Source organism: Hyaena hyaena, unplaced genomic scaffold (assembly GCF_003009895.1).
Source record: "Hyaena hyaena isolate Hyena2069 unplaced genomic scaffold, ASM300989v1 scaffold_327, whole genome shotgun sequence".
NCBI classification, from domain to species: Eukaryota; Metazoa; Chordata; class Mammalia; order Carnivora; family Hyaenidae; genus Hyaena; species Hyaena hyaena.
The window spans coordinates 660561-687091 of NW_024080962.1; the positions used below are offsets into that span (position 1 = coordinate 660561).

At 40.6% G+C, this 26531-nt stretch overlaps 1 protein-coding gene across 1 annotated transcript in view; it reads right to left on the reverse strand.

The window, feature by feature from the left end:
* The window catches only part of CLVS1 (clavesin 1), a 161823-nt gene extending 143412 nt beyond the window's left edge, over positions 1-18411 (reverse strand). Inside the window, exon 1 of the mRNA XM_039249126.1 lies at positions 17800-18411. Within this exon, the coding sequence (XP_039105057.1) occupies positions 17800-18254 (455 nt within the window). The 5' untranslated portion in view covers positions 18255-18411. The remainder of the gene's footprint in view (positions 1-17799) is intronic.
* Positions 18412-26531: the final 8120 nt, after the last annotated feature.

Consider the following 26531-nt stretch of genomic DNA (forward strand, 5'->3'; position numbering starts at 1 on the left):
TAAGGAGGTAAAATAATATGGTAAATACTATAAAATAAATATAATAAATGCTATAAAAATACTATAAAATATAGTAAAAACTATAAAACACTGATGCAAAAATTAAGGAAGACATGAATAATTGGAAAGATAGTCTGTATTCATGGGTTAGTGTACTCAATGTTGTTAAAACATCCACACTACACAAAGTAATATACAGATTCATTGCAATCCCTATAAAATTCCAATGACGTTTTCTATAGAAATAGAGAAACCAATCCTAAAATTTATATGAAACCACGAAAGACTATGAATACCCAAAGTGATCTTGAGAAAGAAGAACAAACCTGAAGGAATCATAATTCCTAATTTCAAACTATATTACAAAGTATGATCATCAAAAACACATACCTGCAGCAGAGGGGCAAAATAGAGAGCCCAGGAATACACTCACGCTATATTATTAAAACTTAATCTTAGACAAAGTGCTAAAAATATACAATGGGGAAAGAACATTCTTTTCAGTAAATGGTGCTGAGAAAACTGGACAGCTACATGCAAGAAAATGAAATTGGACCCCTATCTTATGTATGTTGCATACAAAAACGATCTCAAAATAGATTAAAAGCTTGAACATAAAACTTGAAATTATAAAACTCTAGACGAAAAGATAAGTAAGATCCTTGACAATGGTTTCGACGATATTTTGGGGCAGCTGACACCAAAGCAAGGCAAAAAAGCACAGATAACTGAGTGGGATGATGTAAATCTAAAAGGCTTCTGCATAGCAGAGGAAACCACCGACACAATGAAAAGGCAACCTACAAAATGAAAGAAAATATTTGCAAACCACATATACAACAAGGGACTATTATCCAAAAATGTACAAGGAACTCATACAATTAAATAAAAGAAAATAAAAACAAATAATCCAATTAAAACTGGGCAAAGAACTTGAATAGATATTTGTCCAAAGAAGATATGCAAATAACTGCCAGGTACATGAAAAGATGCCCGATGTCACTAATCAGCAGGGAAATGTAAATAGAAATCACAATGAGCTATTTCACTGGACCTGTTAGGATGTCTGTTATCAAAAGAAATGATATAACGAATGCTGTTGACAATGTGGAAAAAAGGGCACCCTGTGCACTGTTGGTGGGAATGTAAATGGGTGCAGCCACTATGGAAAACAGTATGGAGTTTCCATAAGAGATTAAAAATAGGACCATCATATGTGGTATATATCCCACTTCTAGGTATATATCCAGAAGAAATGAAATCAGTATCCCAAAAATATCTGTGCTTCCATTTTCACTGCATCATTATTCATAATAGTCAAGTTTGGAAACAACCTAAGTGTCTATCAAGAGATAAGTGGATAAAGAAAATGTGATATATAGATTAGATTAGATAGATAGATAGATAGATAGATGATAGATACATAGATAGATAGATGATAGATACATAGATAGATAGATGATAAATAGATAGATGATAGATGATAGATAGATAGATAGATAGATAGATAGATAGATAGATAGGTGATAGATAGATAGATAGATAGATAGGTGATAGATAGATAGATAGATAGATAGATAGATAGATAGATAGATAGATAGATTAGATAGATAGATGATAGAGAGAGAAAGAGAGAGAGAGAGAGAGAGAGAGAGGCAGATTTAGGAATTATTCAACCTTAAAATAAAAAGTGGGGGTGAATTCTGGCATTTGTAGCAGAGGTGCATTATGCTAAATGAAATAAGCTTGTCAGAGAAAGACAAATACTGCATGGTATCTTCTATGTGCAATCTGAAAAACAAAAACAACAAAACAAAAGTCCTAGAAATAGACAGTAGAAGGTGGTTGCCAGGAGCTGGGAGTTGAGGGAAACAGGGAGAGGTTGGTACAGAGTACAAACTTTCAGCTACAAGATGAATAAGATCTAAGAATCTAACATATAACATGGTGACTATAGCTAATACCACTGCCATGTAACTGAAATTTGCTAAGAGACGAGAACTTAAGTGTTCTCACCAAAACAAGGGAAAATATGTGAGGTGATAGATGTGGTAATAAACTCACTACTGGGAATCTTTTCACAATGTACACACAGCAAATTAACAAAAGAATTTAAAAAGAAACAAAAATAAATTTACGAATCCTAAGATTGAAAATCTGAATGTAAGACTATAAACTCCTAGCACTTAATTTCCCTGAATGTGGAAACTTCTTTCTGTTCAACCCTGTGTCCCTGGCATCTAGAAAACACCAGGCCTCTAGAGAACAAAGATTTGTTGAAAGAATGAATAAAATGAGTGAAACAAAAAAATATATCAAGTCCCAAGCAGGATTTAAAAACATGCAGATAAGGGGTGCCTGGGTGGCTCTGTCAGTCAAATGTCTGACTCTTGGTTTGGGCTCAGGTCATGGTCTTATGGTTCATGGGTTCAAGTCCCACCATCAGTGTAGAGCCCGCTTGGGATCTCTGTCTCCCTCTCTCTCTGCCTCTCTTTCTCTCTCTTAAAAATAAATAAACATTTAAAACTATATACAAATAAAAATACCTAGACACAATTGTAGAACACTGTAGACCAAAATAAATGTAAAAACCATCAGAAAGGAAAAACAGAATACACGTGAAGGAATGTCAATTAGACTGACAACACGCTGTTTTTATAAAGTAATCAGAATGCAATTAATTAATATCTTCAAAGTGTTGAGGGAAAATAATTTTTAGTCTAGAGCTATACGCCCAGCTAAATTATTATTTGAGAATAAAGAAAAAATAATATTCCAAGCATACAAAGGTTATTAAGAAAGTTTACTAGCCACACCCCCTCACTTCAGCAAGAAGGACACAATTCACAAAGATAAATGGGATGCAAGGTTCAAAAGTGAGCAAAGAAATTATTAAAACACCTTGGTAGATTTCAACAGGTATTAATTACAAGTAATGGCAACAGTGACAATAACAGTGGAGTTGAATACAAGGGAGGACTAAAACAGTAGACAGCAGTGGTTTTAAAAATGGGGAAGTTCAGAAAGAAATTGTCCTTTCTTCTCTTATTCTGAGTGAGAATGGAGAGATTGATTGACTTTGGACTTTTTAGCAAAATCTACTAGTAAAACATCCAAAGTAAAATTTGGAAAGTAACATGTAAAATAATAGAAACAGATAACTTCCAAACCCAAAGGGCAGAAGTGAGGAAAAGCATGAAAAAATAAAACTTGATTAGACCTAACATAAAGCATTGCTCAGTGAGAGTAGGCTAACAAGGCATTGCATTGTGAGGCAAGGGGTGTGGGGATCTCATGGAACTGCTGAGGTGCAGAGAGACTAGAACACGGTTTCTGGAAAGCAATTTAACTGTATGTACCAAGAGCCGTAAAAGTGTTCATTGCTTATGAAACCAACTTCCTAGAATTTATCCTAAGGGAAAGAAAGTAAAGATGTGGAAAAATATTGATAGAGAGAGAGATTCATTATACCGTTATTCATACTTGTCAAAAATTGAAATAGCCTAATGTCTAAATGACATTAATTGAGTCATCCATTGAGTTTTAAACTATTCAGTCATTATTTTGTGCCCAATTCATATTTAATAAACTAATAAAGTAAGCACAATATAAACTCAAGTGAAAAAAAAAAGCAGAATTATAAAAAGTAGTTGACATCGACTGGGTGCTAAGTATGAGTCAGTCATTTTTATGAGCTTTTGCTTATATTAACTCCTTTAATTCTCATTGTTACAGTTGGAGGTTTAGACTATTATTATCATCATTTGATAGGTGAGGAAAATGAAGCACACAGTGTTTAATTTGTCCAGGCTCAAGCAGGTAGGAAGCGATAGAGCTCTGACTCATACCCAGCCCATCTGGCCACAGTGCTTGAGCTCTTTACCACTGCGCTGTCCTATCTGGATATATAAAATTATGTACAGTATAAGCCCAACTATGTGTGTGTCTGCATGCAAAATATACCTCAATTTTCAAAGTAAATGGTCATATATAAGTGGAGGGACTGTGAATAACTTTAATGTCCTAACACTTTCTCCATTGCCATGACTTTCTTCAGTAAGAAAGCTGACTCTTGTAATCACACAACCCTTCATGTAAAACCCAGAGCCATCAACCCATCTGACAACCATTCTATAGTACTATCCCAATAAGATGTTTGCTTCCCCAGTATATCATGGAATTGTATTCACAGGTAAACCAGTAGAAGGATAATCTAATGCGGTGGTCCTTGAGCTTCCTTGGGTTGTGAACCTCTTGAGAATCTGGTGGAAGCTGGGTTCCTTCTCCACCAAATACATGTGTCTAAAATTTCAGGACATTCACATATTCCTAGAAGCCAGTTATAGACCCAAAGCCTCTGCCCTCGTAGAGTGACCTAAGTTAATGGGCTTCACTTATCAGAAGCTTTACCTACATAACCTACTACAAAGAATGAGGAAGAAAGCATCTCTCATGTTTTTATCCCCGACTAAGGTGTTTTTGACCTGATGATCCATGCCAATGTTCCTGCCCCATGTCCCTACCCCTGAGTGACTGGGTACTGAAGGGACAAAAACAGTAGAAATTCAAATATATCAGTATAAAAACTATGGCCATGGTGATGGGGCCAGGGTCTTGAGACATATAAGAAGACAACAGTAGCTCAAGTGAAGGGCATGGGCTCCATGATAGTGCTGCGTGGATCACCATTGCCTTAGAATAGGTACGGAGAGAAGATAAGGCATATGATAAGAGAAAAGTAGAAAAATAAGCTACTTTATTTTGCCCACTATATTCTTGATAAGAGACAAAGGCTTATATTTCATAGCCAGGAAAGTCAAAAAATGAAAATACAAAGGCTAAAGAAGAAAGCAAATACAAAAGATAGTCGCCACTTTGGTAAAAATGGGTCTTAGTACAAATATAAATGAAGATATAGGTCCTTTCCCGTGAGGCTGAGGGAAGGATGATAGAGAAGAAGGCTACATAAGTCAGGAAGGTGCGTTATACATGAATCCAAGGTTAGAGAAAACTTGGAAGAAAAATTGCTCAGGATTCCAATTTTGCACAGTTCCAAAGAGATGCTGCAATGGAAGATGCTTCATGCCCTGCCTGCTGGTGCATAGGCAGAACCGTAGTTCTGAGCACACAGATGAGATGTTATGAAATTCATGCACGGCTACAGCTCATTTATTTGATTCCTTGAGATTCTCCATAGTCCTCACCCAAAGCATATAATTCAACAAGCTCAGTTTTCTGACTTCCAAGCCCACAAAAAATTAGGAGAGGAGAGAAGCAAGCCTACTAACAATGATCAACAAACAGCTAAGAGGAGAAAGAAGTACCGAAAAAAAAAAAAAAAAAAGGATTAGAGGGGACATACAGCATGGCAGAAGGGGCCGTGTAGCATGATGGCAAAGCCCGTATGCACCCAGATTCCCCATGCTGTTTGCTATTTTCTAGCCCAGGGTACAATAATTCATTGCCTCACAGTCACCATTTGTCATGAAGGAAGTGTTAAGTTATATTTAACAAGGTAGGGAGTATACAATGCATTCTAAGGTTGTTTGTTGGTTTTTTGTTTTGTTTTGTTTTTTGCCAGAACTGAGGGAAATAAAACTTTTAAGTTGACCCTTACAAAACAGCCCTTTGGGTGCTTGGGTGGCTCAGTTAGTTAAGCATTCAACTTCAGCTCAGGTCATGAGCTCCTGGTTCGTGAGTTTGAGCCCCACATTGGGCTCCATGCTGACAGCTCGGAGCCTGGAGCCTGCTTTGGATTCTGTGTCTCCCTCTCTCTGCCCCTCCCCTGCTCAAACTCTGTCTCTCTCTCAGAAAGAGATAAACATTAAAAAATTTTTAAAAAACCAGCCCTCAACTATTTGAAGACTTAACATCTATGGGATACCGTCTTCCCTTACAAAGATATAAGGTAAATGAGGCATTACAGTATTATTCTGGGAGATGAGTAATAGCAGACTGAAATGCTCTACCCGTGGTGGTGTAATACACTAATCAATATGCATGCTATAAAATTATAGGATGGATTAACTTCTCAGAAACTCATGAGGAAATAAGTGATGAACAAAATCCACACAAATCTGTTAGGGTGAGGAAGACCCTGGGTAGAAATAAAGAGCCATTCACTGAGAACGAGGCAGGGAATCAGTTTTCCTCTCCCTGCACTCTACACAGAAGGGAGCACCCTGGACAGTGAAGGTTTACACATGTAAAGTCTTAACTTAGTCTAATGCCTGATGATACAGGTAGAATATAGACTTTGAGAGATGAGAGGAAATGATGGTTGCGTACTCCCCATGTCATTATTAGACGATTGGTACCTGAGCTCAAGTCACAAGGTGGATGGAGCCACTGTGGAGTCCACAATATTAGCTCTGATTCTGGGCCTGGGTTGTTCCTGATGCTTCTACAACACTCTTGGTCTCCTTATGTCAGGCTGAGAATCCCTGGGCAAGGGGTAGACAGAGCACCCTAATCTTTTCCTCCCTTCTTCTCAAGTTCAACTGCACACAACTCCAGTCCCTCAAGATGAGTCTTGCCATTGGGAAGAGTCTAGAAAGAGCCTCTCTGTCTGGGCTTGTTACATTGTTCCAAATTTCTCCCCAGAAGTCAGTTGAGGGGACTCCACTGAGCCCTACTCTGCACCCATGGCTACCAAGAAGGAAAAAAAAAAAAAAAAAGAAAAAGAAAAGAAAAAGAACCAGGGTTGTACCTCCAGAAGCTTCCCTGAAGCATAAAAGTGTGCAGCAAAGATTTGTGTGACGGGCATTCAGGAAAGAACAAAGGAAAGATCAGTGCCGCCCAAGCCAAGGGGCAAAGCTTCTTAGCATGAATATGAGCTTTGAAAGATGAGTAGGTCTTGGTTTGTTCTTAAACTTAAAGCCCAAATTCCTTATGGCAAGCAAGGGTCATTCCTGGCCTCAGCCTGCCTCCTCAGCCTCATCTCTCCTCATGTGAACCCTTCCATGCTGTGCTCAAAACGCAACCAACGGAAGCTCTCCCAGTGGGGCAGGCTCTTTCTCACCCTGGACCCCTGCCCCCCTGCCAAGTGCCTTCTTTTCATCTCAAACAGCCTCCCTCAAGTTCCCTTCCCTCCACCTGTTTAATCTTACTTCTCCTTCGACTCTGATGATGCCTGTGTTTTGCCCCTTTCCTGTGTTCCTGGAGGGCCCATGCTCACCTCATTAGAGGACTAGACATTACTCAGTCTCCCGAGTAGGAGAAAGTACATAAGCAAAGGTTGGGAAGAGCTGAGCTGAACAGAGAGGGAGGGGAGGAGGGCGAGGGGAGGGAGAGCCATTTGACTCAAGCAGAAGATGTCCTTTGGCTAAGGAAAGTGATGCCCAGTTCTTAAGGTTTTACTTGGCAGTGTGTGGCAAAGGGACTGAACCAACTTTATTAAGGAGCCATTAAAGACTCCTGAGCAGGGATTTTGCAACAAATTCTGAGCAGAGATTCAATGGCACAATCCCCGAGAGCAGATCCCAAATCTAACGAGGTATCAGGAAGGAGAAAGAGAAATATTCCGGATCCAGCCGCTTGCCAGCCTTGTGATTTTGTCCGGATTAAATACCTTCTATTTAAAATAAGAATAATAATTATCTCCTTCATACATTGTTGTGAGGATTAAGTTAAATAGTGCAGCATAGGGAGGTGCTCGATGCCTGTGAACATGACTGACAGGAACATTCTCTAATCCAGAAAGGCGCCAGGCCCTATCTGTGGAGCGCCATATTTGAAATTAGATCCAGCAGGGACTAGTGGCATTGGGGAAGAATTAGAGGCAAAGAGAAGAGAAAAATGACGAGGAACAGAAAGAGAATGAGCAAAGAGAAAACAACACATCACTTTAAAGCCTTCACAACAAAATTTACCCTCTCTTTATTTTCCTGTCCGATGTTACATTTTGCAGTATGGTAGCAATAACTTCTACTGCTTTATAGTACACTCACAATAAATGGCTTCTGAGCCTGATTTACGACCTCGGGGAAGTGCAGGCATTTAATCATTCCAGCAGCTGCTTAAGGATCCGTATATCACCGTTCAGGAGCGATTATCTCGGAACCATATTTAAAGGGCAGGAGAGCCGGTGGCTTCTTAAAGAGCTGCGTTTCGGGGCTCAGGGATTGGGGGGTTGAAGTCTGGGCAGAGGCCAAGGGGCTTCCTTCCCCTCATTGTAAAGGGGATCAGAAGATGCTTCCTGCTTTATTGAGAAGGGGCGAAAGCAATTAGTCACCCAGAAGAGCTTCGTGTTGTACAGGAAAAGGCCCCATCTTTTGTGATGTGCTCTTTCAAGAAGTCAGCTGTGCTCATGAGTAAACCAACAGTGAGCACAGCACAGGGGCAACATCATGCTTAAAAATTGTCCCTTCTCCGAGCCCTCTTTTACTGACAGTGGCCTTTACAGGAGCGGACGCAGGTCGTGCCCCCACTGCAGCGAGATTTCGAGTCAAGTAATTGAGAGCAAGCTCATGGTGCCGGCTGCTTTATCCGGGCCATGCGCTGAGAGGGAGGAAGTTATTCTTAGGCCCTTAGATTTCTAGCCTTTGCAGGACACTTTTTTATCTACAAGGTAATGAGGGTCGTGTCTTTTAAACTCCTGGGCTTTTAAGTGTGAGTTTGGGAAGAACGGCTGGCCTGGAAAGAGATGCTGTCAATAAATGCTTGCTATCCTGGTCACTGCGGTCCCTTCTCACTGCAAAGCAGCCCTGCTTTTGCAACATGTTGCAGGAGCCATGTGACATGTGACACGTCTCCGGGGACCAGCCACCCAGTTAGGCAGGAGCACATGCTGCTGTGTTATCTCAGAACAGAGACCCTGTTCAAGCCCGGTGGGAGATGGCTTCTAACAGCCCATCTTCCAAGGGCCTGAATGCAGTCGAAAGGGAACGGAGGCTGAGCAGAACACAGCTGAGCCCTGGACGGAGTGGAATTACCGTGGAATTACCGTGGAACGAGTACCGTGGAAGTCCTGGAGAATGTCTGATAACGAGTTTTGTGGAGGACGAAGGGGATTTAAAAGAAATCTTTGAAGAACTGTTTGACTGACCCACATGACAAGCCATATACGAGCCCAGCGGGGCGAGGAAGCGACATAAACTCTCCGAACTCCAGCCTCTCATCAATCACCAGCTTTTTAGGAGCACATAACGGAGATATCATCTATTTTATAACAGCTTTCAACAGAATAAGGAGTCATATCTTGGGCATCTTAGACTCTGGATTAGATAGAGAGATAAAAGTGGAAAAACCACTTGGATTACAGTTAAGAAAGGAAATGGCTCCTATGTGCCAGACCCCTTACTGATGTAGCAACTTACTTAATCCTCACAGCCCTGCAAAGTGCATGCGATCATTACCCGACAAAGAGAAAACCATGTGTTAGAAGAGCTATACACCGTGCCAGGGCCACCTACAGGCTGCAGAGCTGGGGGCCAACTGAGAGCCTTCACACAGACACTCGTTAATGCAGGGAATGGGGAGGGCCTCCAATCGCTTTCTTAAGTCAGGCTCCTATCGACACCCCCTTGGGTAACACATTCCAAGCAACCAGATTCCTTGGTGCCGCTGGGATTAAAAACAAAATCAAAGTTCCCATCGCTGTTACTATTGTCAAATAACTAGGGCAGAGCGTGGCTAAGATTTTCAACCTTTAATTTGCCAAGATTTTGTGAGATTGGAGTATGTGGCAACAGGATTTGCCTACTGAGTTATGACAGCTTTTTTGAGTCTTTTGAGAGCTCAACGTGACTGGTGTTAGCTTACTTGCTTACTGAGCGCCCTCCCGAATGTCTGACTTAGCGACCCGCAAATATGGCAAATGAATTAGGTCTAAGATCCTGCTTGTTTTAGCCACTTACCTAAGGTGTGGCACCTTGGATAGGTTACCTAACCTCGCTGACCCCTAATTTCATCATCTGCAAAATATGGATATTAATAGTGTCTACATAAAAGCATTGCTGCTGCCACACAGTAAGCACTTGGTAGGCAAGTTTCATTTTGTGGCTGTAATAACTCCCCTCAGTTCATTTTGCTCATGTCCAAGCTCATAACAGTTGAGAAGCTGATCACTACCAGAGCAATTCCAGGAACGTATCTGTAGGCAGAACAGACAGTGGAGTATTTTTCTTGAACTGCTCTCAAGAGCCTGTGAGCTCTAGGGAGGAGGGTGACTTCCTGGCCCTGGTGAGAAACATAAAACTCACTTGGCCTGCCCCATCTCCTCTCACCTCACCGATACTCAGCATGGAAATTTCCCCCTTTTGTGCCACAGGTGCTTATACTGAGCACAGTCAAACCGAATGAGGTGTAGACCCCCTGCCACTTATAAAAAGGTCTTTCATGCTCTTGCAAAAGCTAAAGGTGAGCCTCAATCAACTGGCTTATTTATAGTTTGAAGAGTTATATCCCACCTACCGCCTCAGGGTTTTAATCAGAAGAAAGAACCTACTTAATGTTCATCTCCCACTGCCAAGTCACACGACAGGCTGTAAGACATTTGCCACGTCAGCCCTTCGGAGATTGCCACAGGTCAGCAGTAAGCGGTGACGTTTCAAGGAGCCACTGTCTCCAGCATATCCATCAAATAAATTACTGCCTGGCACGAGGGGACAAGGAGCAGATGAACACATTCCTGGAATAAAACAGTGAGTGGAAAAGCACCATCCCTAAGAGGAGACAGATGCCAGGTTGATTCTACATGATAAAGTAAATATGACAGTGTCCTTGCTTTCAGGCTTGGGAAGGCGAGAAGGTCAAGCACCCTAGTAACATTCATCTTCCTGTCATCTAATGCCTAGAGGGCCTCAGGGGAAACTGGTGTGAGAAGCCATTCTGGGAGCGTGAGCTCAGAACAGGAATGCTTCCGGTGGGCCCCCAGGAACCCACACAAAGCTGGACCCTGCAGTAGCTGGGGATGTTTATTGAGTACATGAAGGAATGACGAGGCTTGGATTCATCCCACGGAAGAATGACAGCTCTTGCCTACTGGTCAGTACCCCAGCTGCTTTTGTATTTGCTCAATCTGAAGTGATAAATCCTTCTTAGCGAGAAGTATCCTTTCTCGCTACTCATACTAGGGACTAGGCAGGCCCGTGACGTTGAACTTCCAGAATCATCTCAACTTCTGGGGTGCCCAGCCTCTAGTGCACATTCCTCACCTCTGGAGCCCCATTAGGACGCATGCACAAGGAATGGCTTTATTGTTTACCCTGAGTCTCCTAGTGCCTCTTGGCTGGAAGAGGGAGCTGAGGAGAAGGTGTGAAACACCTTGAATTTGGACCCAGGAGCCACACTATAGTAACATATGGGTAACAATGAATAACAAACGAGTGATTCAGATTTTGATTGTAAGCGGTTCTGGAAACTCTTGAGGTCAGAGTAGGAATGAGGCCGTAGCTAGGGCTTAGCAGAAAAGCATAGCCTTTATGTTCAGACAGAACAGGGAAGACTTCTGTCTCCGTTACATATTATCTATACACCATATAGATCCTTGTGGGTCTGTGGAAAGGGTTAGAAAAATATTTATATATTTATATATATGTGTGTGTATATGTATATGTATGTATATATATATATATAATATATATATAAAACTACTTGGCATAAAGGTGCTTAACAAAGGGTAGTTACTGACATTGGCATTAGGACATTTCTAGACCCTCCCCATCAGGGGTTCTCAGAGCGGACATCAGCTCCCATAAGGGCTTTAGAAATGTGAAGGTGGCCTTTTCAGTTGTCACAGTGCCTGGGAGAGGGTATACTAAACATGCCACAATGCCCGACAGTCTTATGCATTAAGAACTGAGCGGCTCTGAATGCCCAGTGTGCTCCTTTCGAGAATCACTACCGCTAAACCACTGATGCTGCCCTCTGTGACTCACTGCACTCAGCTACACACGCGTCCACCACCAGGAAATCCACTTATAGCCTTTCAGAAGCTCCGTGCATGTTTTGAAATATCTAATCACTCAGGGGCTGAGCAATTGGCTCCAGATGTCTCTGGAGCTTGGAATTAGAAGCTTTGAATCTGTTTTTCCATTGATGAGTCATTTAGTTCCTTGATTAGAAAGTATCTTCTCCTCAAACCTCTTCTTTGTCATCTGTCCCTTAGTGATACTGAAACTCCCCAAATGGTTAATGAGCATTAAATCAGAAAACACACATGGAAACGCTTGGGAACTATAAAGTTCTGTGCAGCTGTATAGTATATAGATATTCAGTATTATGTACTGTAATATAATTGAGTAGGAGCCAACTTAAGGCTTTTTCTCTTGTGAAATCTGATTGGCCTGAGCAGTGTTTTGCCAAGGCATATTGGACCCCCTGAGGCACAAGGAAAAATTAATGATCTTATCCTACCTTCTTTTAAATTTTGACATTTTGTCAAAAATCATGGATTGTTTGGCATTAATTTTGATTTAAAAATATTTTATGACAGGGGTGTCTGGGTGGCTCAGTCAGTGAAGTGCCCAACTTGGGTTCGAGCCCCGTGTTGGGCTCTGTGCTGACAGCTAGCTCAGAGCCTGTAGCCTGTTTCAGATTCTGTGTCTCCCTCTCTCTTCGACCCTCCCTTGCTCACGCTGTCTCTCTCTCTCTCTCTCAGAAATAAATAAATAAATAATTTTTTTAATTAAAAAAAATTTTATGACAGGGGTGTCTGAGTGGCTTATTCAGTTAAACATCCAACTCTTGATTTTGGCTCAGGTCATGATCTCACAATGGTGAGATCGAGCCCTACATTGGGCTCCATGCTGAGATGGAGTTTGTTTTACATTCTTTCTCTCTCTCCCTCTGCCCCTCCCTAGCTCATGCTCTCTTTTTCCCTAATAAATAAATAAATGTAAATAAAGACAAAAATATTTTATGACAAAATTATTTATTTTGATTACTGAGTGCTTTAGCACCCTCTTAAATTTTATACCCCAGGCAAATGGCCCCTTCCCTCACCCATATGCTGGCCCTGGATCTGAGGTCTCACCTCAGACTCCCTATTCTTCCATCCAGTTGTTTGTACGTTGATCCCAACCTTTGGCCCTTGTAATGTATGGTGGGGAAAGACAGTCTACGAGATTCATTGCCTTCTTATAATAACTCTATAAACTTGAAAGTGGTAATCAAGTTGTCCATTGGCTCCCCTTTGGCTCTACTCAATTTCCCTAACTAAGCTCTTCCTTCAGGTACCCCAGATTCCTGAAAGGACCAACTAATTTTCAACCTAATTTCTGAGTTTTTTTTTAATTTTGAGAAACAAGCAATAGGCTGACAAAAGAATGTCCCATGTCATTTATATATTACGATTGGTAATGCATTTCCAATTGTTTTTCCCCATTTAAGTGGTGGCGGACCAGCTGATCTACACATGGATAAGTATTGTAGTCTATTGTGGGGCTTTTATTCTCTGGACCTTCCTTCCCAAATATCTTTCTTATAGCCTGAGAATGTAATAAACACAATAGGGAGTGCACTAAAACCAGGTCATTTCTCAGAGCCTCCCAGCCATGACCGAGCTTCCCTAGAGCACTTGGGGGAACATGGTTGCTTGGGGTCTCAGTGGCATCTTTTACACCTTTCCAGGTGGAGGAAAGTTGGTAATGGTTCAAATCCTGCTATTTGGATTCAGAAAGCACATCTTGTGACCCAGTAGCCTAGATGTCTGCCTGATTGGAAGCTTGCTTTATTTTGTTTTGTTTTTTCTTGAGAAACAACTGCCATTTGTGGAACGCCAGCTAGTGTTAACCTATGATCACCATCATCCCCACTTTACCGGTGAGAAACAGGGTAATAAGAATTTAAGTAACTTGCTCAGGATCACATGGCTGGTTAGGTAGCCGTTGGGATATGAAGGCAGCTGTCTGGCTTCAGAGTTTCTGAGTGCATTTCATCACTGTTCTATTCTGCCTCTTGGACACCATCAAGCAGGGCAATTGGGGTTAAACCTTGCACCAGCTCCACATGCCAGATATTATACCCATTTCCACTTGATGAAATGGAGATCCAAGAAAGGAAAATAACTTCACTAAACTTAACTCCTTTTTAGCTGAGTAAAATGCAAGAAAAATCAGAGATGCTCCTTTATGTTCATATCCCTCTCTGTGGGAAGGGCATTCATGGGCATATCAGGCTGCACGAGCAGGTACAAGTATGCAGTCCAGAAAGAAACAAGAAATGGATTTCCTTTTTGTTATATCTTAAGGGCCAAACTGAGTTTAGGTGAGACAGATCGGAGGGCTCATTGAGCAATGGTGTCCCCCAAGGTCTCCATTAAGTACCAAGCAGGTGAGCTAAAACACCAACTCTGATGACCCCGAGAGGGCCAGCTTTGTTTTATGAATAAATACATGAGTGCTGATTTCATCTGACTCATCTCAGTTCAGCCTGGTAGCCTCAGAGAATACAGAAACCACAAAGCTCTCCTCTGAGGCCCGAGGTCTGGAAGAGGCCAGTTTGTGCTCTGGGAGCCCAGCGCTCCTGCCCTTCAGCTGACACACCTCACCCAGGCGGACGCCCCCTCCCCCCCTCTGGAGGACAGAGCTTCCTACTGCACACCGTCCTGCCCTTCTGTTCATGGTGTCTCGGTTTAGATGAATGAGATTTACACAGTGTTAATAAATATTAATAACCATCTTAATCTCAGTAAACCTTTCACATGAGACATTCAAATCACTTCCCAGTCATCTTAGGTGCCCAATGAGAGTGAAGTAATCACTTTGCAGAGCTGTGCCAACTCTTCGAGGCCTTTTGGGCCTCGTTTAATCTGGGTCTGTGTGACAGGGAACGGGTTCCGGGAGAAAACAAAGAAGCACTTAGGAGGCCATGCAGGCAGACCGCACCCACTGGCCCATTTTCATTTTCAAGTGTTGTACTCCTGTCTCTGTCTTTATTCATCTACTATCTGTGCTCAATTGTTTTTGTAGTGGGATGTTTTATAATATTAATAATAATACCAGAAGCTCATATGTGTTGAGTGCTTACCAGGTGCCCAACAATGAGCTGCATTCCTTAAGTGCATTTTTCATTTGATCTTCCCAACTGCATTATTAGATAGGCATCCCCACCTTACAGATGAGAAAACAGTCTCAGAGAGGCTGCTTATTCCAGGTCATATAACCAGTAAAGCACACGTCAGTTACTGGGTTCAAACTGAGGTTTGTTTGCTTCTAATGATCTCTGGGGGTCAGTGGGATAGCCTGATCATTTACCTTCTTGTTCAAACCAGAATATTTGGAACACCTAGTATTACATAAAGTTCGAAAAAAAAATTGCCTCAAGGTAGGGCAGGGACAGGGGTGGGAGGGAAAAAAGAGAGAGAGGTTACTTCAAAAAGCCTAGTGAATTAGGAAGCTATAAAGTGAATTTTAAAATCCCTTTCCATCCATCCACAGGCTCAGGCTGAATGAGCTCCACGTGCATGAGCCAGTAGAGCTGACGGCGTCTCAGGGATTACCTAACTCGAGCTTCTTAATTTTACACTTGAGGAAACTGAGGAACAGAGAAGTGAAGTAACTTGTTCAAGGTTATTGTAGTCATAAACATTTGGATTATTCTCTTGGAGACTCATTTCTTTTTAATATTACTATTTGTTATTATTTGCTAACACATTTTGAGATCTATACAGACCAAATGCTAATACAAAGTAAGATATTTTGCTCTGATATATTTTTTATGTATAAATCACTACTCAGCATCTTAGCAGATGGAAGTTCTAGAACACCTATAACAAATAAGCACCAATAGAGTCAGCATGATTATTGCCCACAATCGTCAAAATGGCTCTGTTCCAAAATTCAACATGTTAACATACCATTCTCAAAAGGATGGCTGTTTTCTCTGGCATAAGATCTGGGTATTGGATGCAGAGCTGACCATATCTAGACTCCTAGAGTTAAGACCCTGAAATACCTTTTCAGGATGAAGTTGTGCTATCTCAATTTATCAACCGAAAAATAGTCAGTGATTACAAAGATTCCAATATTATCATTTTTAAGAGGACGAGAATGATATGAATTAATAAAAAGCCACCCTAGAAATTCCTTTTAATTATATTGGGGAGGAATTCTTTGGTATTTTTAAAAAGTCAAACCTGCGTCTTCTCAGCTACCATAAAAATTTCGATGATGATACCTCTGTGAAAACTAAAGTTGCAGGTGAACTTTGAGATTGATGCATGCATTCTTTCTCATTCAACATTTATTGGATAATGTGCCATGTGCCAAAAAGATATGAAAGACATGAAAGAGGCAGTCTCCTGCCTTCACAGAACTTGCAGACTTGGGTGAAGGAGTAAGAAAGGGTATACAAGTAAACACACAATTACAGTAACACCGCGTTAAGACAACTCATTCTCCAATCAGACTGCTGGGGGTCCATTCCTGCTCCGTATTTCACTAGTTCTGTGACATTGGGTGAGTTACTTAATTTCTCAAAGTCTTGTGTCACCAAATGTGAACTAGGGATAATAATACCATACTTTGTGGAAAGTTCTCGTTGGATTAAATGAGACAATATACCTAAGTGCTTAACAGAGTATGTGGTAAGTATTCCGAAATAATAGCTGTACTAACTAGTTAGTTAGTACTTCTATTGCAATTGTGTTAATGGAAATATGAACCAAAGAAGGGCACTTAACTGATAGGGGTTGGGGCTGGAGGTAGATGAAGGCTATAGAGTGAAGAGGCATGAAATGGTAGGGTAGATTGTGTCCAGAATGGTTGCAATTGGCATAAGAAGTGGTGATTCCCTCTGTTAGGAGCTTGATGAGGCAAGTCCAAAGGCTTGAAGGCATGGAAAAACCTCAGCTACTCAAGGCAAGGCTTGTACTTCCTTCCAGCTGGACCAGAGAATGTGAAGGCCAAAGGGTAAGTACAACAGGGGAAAGAAGATATACAAGGTGGATTGCAAAGGATCTGACTTTGCTTTGAAGGCTTGCAGGTCATTGACTAATTCTCATCAGCAAAGTGACATCACAGAACTACGGAAGGGTCACTCTAGCTACAGTGTAGACTAGGCCAGCTCAGAAGAGGTTAGATCTGAGGCAGGGGCGCCAATTAAGAGGCTGTCATGGAAATTCAAGGGGCAAATGAAGAGAAGGCAATGACAATGGGGGCAAAGAGATTTGAGACTTTTGAGAAGAAAGTTTTGGGACTTGGGGCAAAGGCAAGAAGCAGTCCCAGATGACCCCTGGATTTCTGGGCGGAGAGACTGGATGGCTGGGAGAGCAAGCACAGTGGGGAAGACGGTGCACTCGATTTGGGACTTGCTGAGTTTGCAGTTCTTTATAGGATTTTCAGGGAGAGATGTATTTGGGTAGAGGTCTGGCACTCAGAAGAAATATAGGACATTAAAGTCATGGAGAGGATCCAAGAAATTATTTATGTGTTGAAAACACTTGATTTAAAGCCATCTACTGAATCCATTTTTGTTGTTTTTGCTGTTAAAGATGAGAACACTAAAGACAACATATGGTTCTTCTAGAAGACCAGCTTTCGATTTTATTAAAATAAATGACCCACTCTGATGAACATAACACTGATTTTTAAGGTGTCTTGCCATTTTAACCCTATGATTCTCTTGTTCCTAAATCTTGCCGTGAATCTGGAAGTGCCCTTTGATGACAGTAATCCTGTGGCCTTAAAACTTTCTTTGGCGGGGAGAGGGGGGGGGGACCTATATATATTTTAAAGGAAAGCTCGCTAGTCACACATTCTTTTCATTTTTTTTTAAATGAAAGCCATACAGCCCTAAACATGCAGTATGTACGCTTATGAAAAGGAAAAGCCAAGGAAAGACACTATCTACATTTACCTACTCTGATCCCAATTGGCTGCAAACAGCAGCAGAATCTTCCTGCCGTAGTGATCTCGGTTTTCCAGCACTCCGGGGAACCCATCGATGAGAGCCCTCTTAATGCCAGGATCGTCAGCCTTGAAGTTTTTGAACATGTCCAGGTGTAGCTGGCGGTACTGAAAGTACTGGGCCAGGAGTCTAAAGGCATCTGCTTGGTGAAACTTCCTGGCTCGGAGAAATCTCAGGATGAAGGCATCATCTGTACGCAAAAATCCAATGTCAGGCCTGGTGATGATCATGTCCCTGACTTGCTGGATGTCCTGATGTAAAACATCTGGGTTTTCATTCAGTTCCAGGCGAGCTTTCTCTATAGTCTCTGGACTGAGTCCAGCCTGTAAATGGGTCATCTTGGCCAAATCTCCTTTCCAAGTGCTTACTTTCTGATATTTTGGAAGAAGGGAGACTGGTCCCATTCACCTGATGGTTGAATTGGGGCCCATTCAACAGTTTTTCTGCCACTGAACCAGACAAATCGAAGGTCTTCTTTTCTGTTCTTAGAAAGCGGTAGAGCATTCGGGTCCTATGTGGTGCTGGCCATCCAAAAAAGAAGCAAAAACGAGGCCATTTCTTACTGCAAAACAAATGCACACAAGAGAAACAAAACAGTGATGATACGAAGAAAGTCTGGGCAAATTAATTGGAACTTAGATTAAAAAAAAAAAAAAACAAGTGTTGTGCTGTGGGTTTGATTAGATTAGGTATCCAAAGAATAAAGGCTAAATTATCTTTAAAATGGTGCAATTGGGATAATTTTATTGGTGACTTCCTGAATGCATAATATGCAAAAATATCTGGAACTTTTCAGGCACCCTGACTAGTTAAGATAATAGTATATGGTCAGGTTAGTAATAGATGGCTCTTTTATTAATTACTTTAAGAGACTCTAAGAAGAAAGATCCTTCTCTGTTACAGCATGCTTTATGGGCTGTTCACAGGCCTAGATACGGCAGAGAAATTAGGGCTGCTGTACAATTTACTGCTCCCCATTAGCCTCTTTTTCTCAAATAGAAGTACCTTTCACAGAACAGCCCCCTCCCCCACCTTTTTAAAAGGCAGTCATTTGCATCTTAACAATAAAAAGGGACTGTTAAAGGTCACCCTATCCTAACCCCACAGGTACCTAATTACTCCAAACTGAACTAACAACAGCCAGGGGGAGGGGGAGGGCGGCAGCCTTGTGGCTGGAAGCCTGACCTTCAATAATCAAATTCAACAGCGATGAGAAAGGATGCTCATGAGTCGACATTACAAGCGGCTTTATTATTTGCCTTTGTTTCTCTTCTGTAGGAAAAGCAAAGGGACTTGAAACCCCTGATTGCTTTCCCATTGACCCAATATCTACACAGGCATAAAAATCCTCCTATTTATATAACTTTCCTGTTGTTCTGAGATATTATTTTACTTATGATGATTGTTTTAATATCTTCATACACATCTCTTATGATTTTTACACCTAAATGGTATACAGAAGAACTCCCATATTATTTGCATCCTTCTCATTTTAAATAGAAATGTTTAAATGCCTTCAGATATTTTTTGGGTATAACCTGAAACTTCTAAAAATCAGAAGACATACTAGGTGTAAATGAACTTGAAGGCATATTTTTTTCCCTTAACTTTCCTAGGTGGACAGTATCTGCACTCAGTGGAAGAATATTTATTCCCAGCCTTGTTATTACTGGTAATGCTTTATCATACAAAATAATGTAAAAGACAAAATTATTCTTGTGCTTAATTTAGGATGACCAGTTAGTTCTTAAGGGAGACCATCAACTCACACATTCCTGTTTTATATTATTGTATAGGGGAGAGGAAGAATAGTCAAAGTAACTTGTATTCATTTTCAAGATAACGGAATAATAGAAAGGTTATGTATACATGTTGGCTTTGTAAAATAGTTTGTAAGAAAACAGCAGTTAGCTCTGCAATATGCAAAAACAAGAAATAGAATAACGTCTTGATTTTCACTAATTGTAAAGGCTTAGAATGGTAAATGAAGAATAATACTATGAACTATTCCCAGCATTGGAAGAAACTGCCAAATCCATCTAGTTTGATGCCCATCTGATGTTAAAATTCCCTGTCTAGTAGCCTCACAACATTCCTTCAGAAAATTCTATTGTTTGATGTCTCCTCTTTAGTTCATTCCTACACCCACGGCAATATGTCGTTACTATTCCCGCCAACCAACTGACCGGGAAGATCATAAAATTTATTATCCAAATTTAGACATGAGGGGGTGCTAATAATAAAAATAATGCTGGCGCAATAGCCATAAACTGGGACAATTCTAAGCAAACCAGGAAAGATGGTCACCCTACTAGTGATGATCTTTTTGTTTCTATATCCAACAGACGCATTGCAGTACTCTGTATGGGGGACCTCTATCAGTATTTTATATTGATGACTTCATCCTTATTAAAACTCTCTCCCCCATTCTCCCACTCTTTTCCTCTGACTCCAGACACCTTGATTTTTCTTTTAGCCTTGTTGATTCCTGCTTTTTCTTCTCTTTCTGTGAACGCTTAAGTATGATGTTTCTAGGATCTTGCCCTGTGGTTTGACCACCTACATGTAATCTAACTTCAACCTATAGCTCTGCCTTGGTCTCCAGGCTACAAACCCAACTGCCTTTTCAGCAACCCTACAGAAACGTCTGCTAGACACCACAAACTCAATATGCTTAAGCCCGAACTAACCATAGTTCCTCATCTTGAATTTGCTCCTCCACCTCCAACTCTTAGTGACTAATGTCACCTTCTGTGCAGTTTCCATTCTAGAAACATGGGAGTCCACTATTATTTCACTCTCTCCCTTGTTGCCCACTTCCACACAATTACTTCCATAATATTTCTTAAATCTGTCCCTTTTTTCCATCCAATCTCACTGTCTGTTTAGCCCTGAAACGTTCTCCCTATGGTACCTTTGCTCCAATCTTGCCCTTCTCCAGTCCATTCTCTGTATTGGAATTGAAATCTGCTCATGTCATTCCTTGATTGACATTGATCAATCGCTGCCAATTGTCCTAAGATAAAGTGTAAGACTATGTAATAAGGTTTTTAAGACCCTTCACCATGTGGTCCCTATCTCTCTCCAGATTCACCATCTGGCTATGCAGCCACACGGAGCCCCTTGACATTTCTCCTCACCTCTGAGGACCTTGACAAAGAAAAGCCACTGATGAACTCCTCTTCACCCTTCAGGAGTCATCTTGGACACCAGTTTCTCTAGGAAACCTCCCTGACCTTCACAGGTCAGTGGTAGCCTCACAGCCCCTGACCACACCATTTCACTGCCGTTTTCCTTTCTCTCTTTTTACTCCAAACTCCTTGTGGAGAAGAGCTGGATCCCACTCATCTGGGTATCCCCAGTACTGGGTGTCAGCTCCATGGGTCGAGCAACTTTGTCGTGCTCACCATCTATCCTCAGCACCTAAGACAGTGTGCAGATAGAGTAAATGAATAAAGAAGGCAATCACAACATTGTTTCCATTAGTGAGTTGCTTCCCCTTCTGTTGAGTGCCTCTGAAATCATGTTCCTTAAATGAGGGGGTTGCAGCAACTCAATTTCCTTGGAGAATTTAGCCGAGGCACACTGTACTTCAGATCACTGCCTCCTTGAAGCACGCGGGGTGATGGTCCCGCTTCCAAGCCATGGCCCAGGACGCTCAGAGCACAAGTTGTAGCACTAGTTTGTCCCCTTCAGAAGATTTAAAGGTTTTGGGAGCAAGTTACACACCTTACAGTTCAGGGAACTTTACAATGTTTCTGAGATAAATTGCTACGGGTTCAAGGGGAGAGCTGAGGTTGCATTTTTCATGGCCCGCTTCCACACAGAGCCATGCCTCCAATCTATAATAACTGAAATAAATGTACTTCAATCCACATCTTTATTCTATCCTCGGCATACAGTAGAAGGTTCTGGAGAGAAAACCCAAGCTAGGGTCACTGGGTTTCATACTTAGGATGAAACAGATGTTTTCCATTAAAGTCAAATCGTTCATTTCAGATTTCTGAATAAACTGCTACTTAAAGAACAACTTCCATTGATAATATTTAAGGCTAAACATGCTATGCCCTTCAAGAATGTTCTCCAGGATGTAATGTAGTGTTTTCACTTGACTGTCATCTTGTGTTCACGTGAAGGACTTGGTTCTCACTCAACTTTTCTAAATCGGTCAAACAAGTATAAAAGGATACACTGGACTTGGTATCACATGAAGTAGGAGTGTTTTTCTGTCCTAGGGGTATGAATAATAATAATAGCTTTAATTTCTAATTTATTATAACTGTAGGTTATTACGTCCCAGGTACTTAATACTCTTTATATATTTTAATCTTGAGAACAACTATATGAGAAGAGTATATTATTGTCCCCCTTTTTCAGATAAGGAAACTGAGGTATAGAGAGGTAAAATGAGTTTCCCAAGGTTACACAGCTACTAACTAGCAGATACTGGATTCAAGACCAAGTAATCTTTCTCCAGTCTCATGCTCTTTTCTACAGTGCTGATCTGCATCTTATGTGTAGCAAAGAGGTTCTAATAATTACTACTTAAGGCTTTGTCACCTTCAGCAAGTCCCCTTCCCTTTCAGAACCTCACTGTCCTTTATGAAAATTCCTTCTAGATTTACCACTCTATAAACCTAAATGTGCCTAAGGAGTTAACAGACATTTTTAGATAGCCTAATACCATACGTTACAGATGTCTGGTCTTGTCCTTATTTCTTCGTTGAAAGATGACTAAGACTGTTTAAAAATCTAGCTGTCGGTGCCTTTTCCCACTATCACAAACTTTTGCTCTTCCTTTATGTATTTTCCTTTGGCTAAAATGCCAGATCAAAGATCTTACCATTCTATTTGAAGGACTGATACTTCGTCATGCCTAGCTGAGTGCCAAAAATGATCTGGGTACTGAAATGTGCTTGATAATCAAAAAGAGTACTTTAGGCAGATTCATGTGGGCCTCAGAAACCATCTTTCCCATTGCTATTTGGGTCCTAAATGATCCTTGATTTAGACATTGTTACAAATACATGGAGAGTAGCTCACCACACACTCTGGGAAGTCACAGGTAGAAGCTAACTTCTACTTCTAATGCATGCTTTTTCTAATAAACTACACATTTAGGTAGTAGTATTTTGTATGAGAGAGAGAAAAAAAGTCTTCATATCATGATATTTGAAATCATGGCATCCATAGATTTAAGATTCCCACTTCATCTCAAGTTTCCATTAGAAAAGATCTATTTGTATATTCCCTTATACAAAATTCAGTCTTAACGAAGTGCATTTGCATACACGCATGTGCATGCACGCACACACACACACACACACACACCTATAAATACATATCCTAGTGTTTATGAGCTAAAGAATCAAAGTTGAAAAGTCATTTCAGAAGGTAAAGTAATGTGAATAAAATTGATTTTAGTTATTTTATACTTTACTACTTACATTTATTTCGTTATCTTCAGAAATAACATACACATTAAATATAGACTAACAATCAGATCTTGTCTACAGAATATGTTCATGTGTATATATTATCACAAAGCATTTTACCTCAATTCTCTTTCTTCATTGTTACAGTGATACTACAAGTCGTAGAAGAAAAAGAATTCCTTAGGAGACGCTGAGGATCATGTGAAGTGATGTGGGTATAACTGCTTTGGAAATAAAACCTCCATTTTGCACTTAACTGTCATCTTGTTGGTATCATAATTTTGTTGTTTCCAGGTAAATAAAAAGATATTGAGTCTTATAACAACTAAGCCCTGGTCTTAAAATCAGGTAATAAACTAATGCTAAAAAGTGAGAGGAAAAAACAAATACTTGTTGAGTACTTGTTATGTGCCTACAGCTTTGACATTCTAGGATCTAATCTCCATACCAACTTGAAAGCCAGGTTATTAATTATTAGATGAGCTAATCTATCTCAGATCTATCTATCTGAGGTTTAGATAGATTAATTACAGCTAGAAGAAAGATTCACACCCCAGTCCACCTGACCGAAAGCCCGTGTTCTATCAATGACTTTGCCCTGCCCCTCTGTGTAGGTGATTTCTCAACACCACACTGGATACTTGTGCCCTCACAATGACTCACTCACACAACAGGCACACACCCACACCCCACCAGTCTTAAGGAAGTTCGTTTAAAAGATGTTGTTAAGTTGGCCAGATTTGTGGAGGAAAGAGTATATTGTTGTCATAACCAGAAAGATAAAATCTGTGAAGTCTAGATACTGTTAGAAGTATAAGAACATCAATAAATAATAAAAATGCTTCAAATATTTATTGCTTTGGTTTGTTCTTGGTAATACAAAGAATAATTTTTAAGTACACATAAATTTAAATTAATATAAATATAAGTGAGAAACTATACTCATATTTGTTTCTGTGGACTTCTTTTATAAGAAAAAAATGAAAAATGAATCTCAGAAATAAAACTTCCCACATTAAGTCTAATCAACTACCTCATCCATTAGTGGGTGTGACAATTATGTTTTCAAATTTTGAATGAATATTGAATTAGGTGAACCCCTATGGCTCTTCACCTCCCTAAAATCTCACTTCAGAATTTTTAACTGAGTATGCTTTTCCCCTAGGAATGCTGAAAAGAACTTTTATACTGAATGAAATAAAAATAGAGGCTGCTGATACATCTAGACCAAAATTGAAAATCACAGTGAGCAAAAATCTCTTTTTTTTAAAAGTACAACTGTATTTGAAATCCTTCCTGAAAGATGATATGCTCCCTTACTGCCAGTGGGACCTACATTTAATCTCAGAGGCTGGTTGATTACAATATTCTTTGATGCTAACCAGAAAAGAGTCTTTTTCCCAAATGATGAATTTGAAACTGACCATTAGGGCTTGTAAGACTTCTCTGCTTTAGTACTGGCAAAGGAACACAAATCCTGTGAGTAACAGGCTGGTTCCCAGTCCATCAGCGTTCTCTCCATTACCCACCTCGCAGTTATGAACTACCGATATACCAGGGACAGGGAGAAGAGTCTGGAAGGGTAAAAGGGAGACCGTTAATCATCCGAAAGTGCAGTGTGACCAGAATTCAGCCCCTGGCTCACGGTCAAATTTCCATCACCTTTAGCGCAGTCCTAGCCCAGGGCTTACCCTTGCCACATACATATTCATTGTTTTGACTCTGTTGGCACCCTTCAAAATAGCAACTAAGCACACAGTCATCTTCTCCCATTTGCTCTTGCTCTTAAGAAAGATTAAGAGTAAATTGGAATGAGTTTCATCAGAGTAGAGACACAGAGAACTTGTACCCAAAATAAATGCCAGATCAGAATTAGAGTAGTCTGGGGCTCGGAAGATGGACCTTTTGACAGAGGATTGTGACTTGTGTTCTAGAACAACCTATACAATTTGTATTCTTTTAGTTCGCTTTGGGAAAAATAATTCAAGGAGTCGAAGGAAAAGACAACTTGTAAGGAAGGCATTGTATTTCTCTCCGTCTTCACTGTAGAAGGGTATTTAGTTGAAATGGTGTTTACCTTACACCTCACTGTATTTTAAATAAAGGAAATCTACAGGGAAAAATTTATTATGACATAGAAAATTAGACTAGAACTTTTTCCATGCTATTAAACTATCCCCATAAGAAGTCACTGGCAGTCAATGCCCCAATTTAAAATTTAATTTTAGTTGTGCATCTTAGGAGTATCAGCAGGAGGGAAAGGAAAAAACAAACAAACATGTGACTCTTCTCTCATCAAGGGAAGAGGGTATTTCTCTAAGAATAGACTTTTTAGAGGAAGAAGATCTGGAAAAATGTAAGAAAGGCAGGGCTCACCCCAAAATGGCCACTAAATCTACTTGCTATCATTTCTTCTCAGTGTTTTCCCCAGCACATCTATGTGACTGGGGCCCTTCTCCTAGATGTGATTATGCAGATGATGTCAGCCACAGGAATCAAAGTTCAGAAAATTTCCAGGTCAAAGTAGAACACAACAGAGTGCAGATGGGTGATGTGTGAAGAAAGGAGTTGGTTGTATAACCTACTCGTCAACTACAGTTATGATTTCTAAGCTATTTTTGCCTTAGATCCTGGAATGGCTCTTGTTTCGTTTTAGTATGAGTGCCATTATTTGCTACTCAGATATTAAGGTGGGGATGTTTAAAAACAAGGAAATTGTTTGCTGTCTTTACTTCTCAGAGTGTGGTCCATAGATGAGCGGCACTGGCAGGACCCAGGAGCTTGTTGGGAACACGGGATGTCCGTGTTCACCGACACCTGCTGAATGGGCACCAGAATTCCTAGGCGATTTGTATGCACATTGTTTGAGAAGCACTGCTCCGGAGGATTTGCAGTCAGTCAAAAAGATTGAGAAGGTAGGTTAATTACCTGTGAGATCAAGCTCACACTGTCTGAAAAACAGTGCTACTTTGTCCAACAGGAGATTAAAAGCACATCAGTGTCTCACTCCTTTTGGAAAAGCGATGCTCATAAAAGTTTATCAGAGCACTCCATTGGCTGCACATGTGCACGTGTGCTCTATATCTAGACAGAAGTCAACGAAGAAAGGGAGGAGTGGGGTTAGCAAGAGATGCTAAGAGAAAGGAAGGGAGAAAAAGAATGGAGAGAGGGAAAAAGCAGAGAATCTCAGGTTTTGTTTATTTTGATCACACATCAGACTAGAGTTCTCTTACTCACAAAACCTAT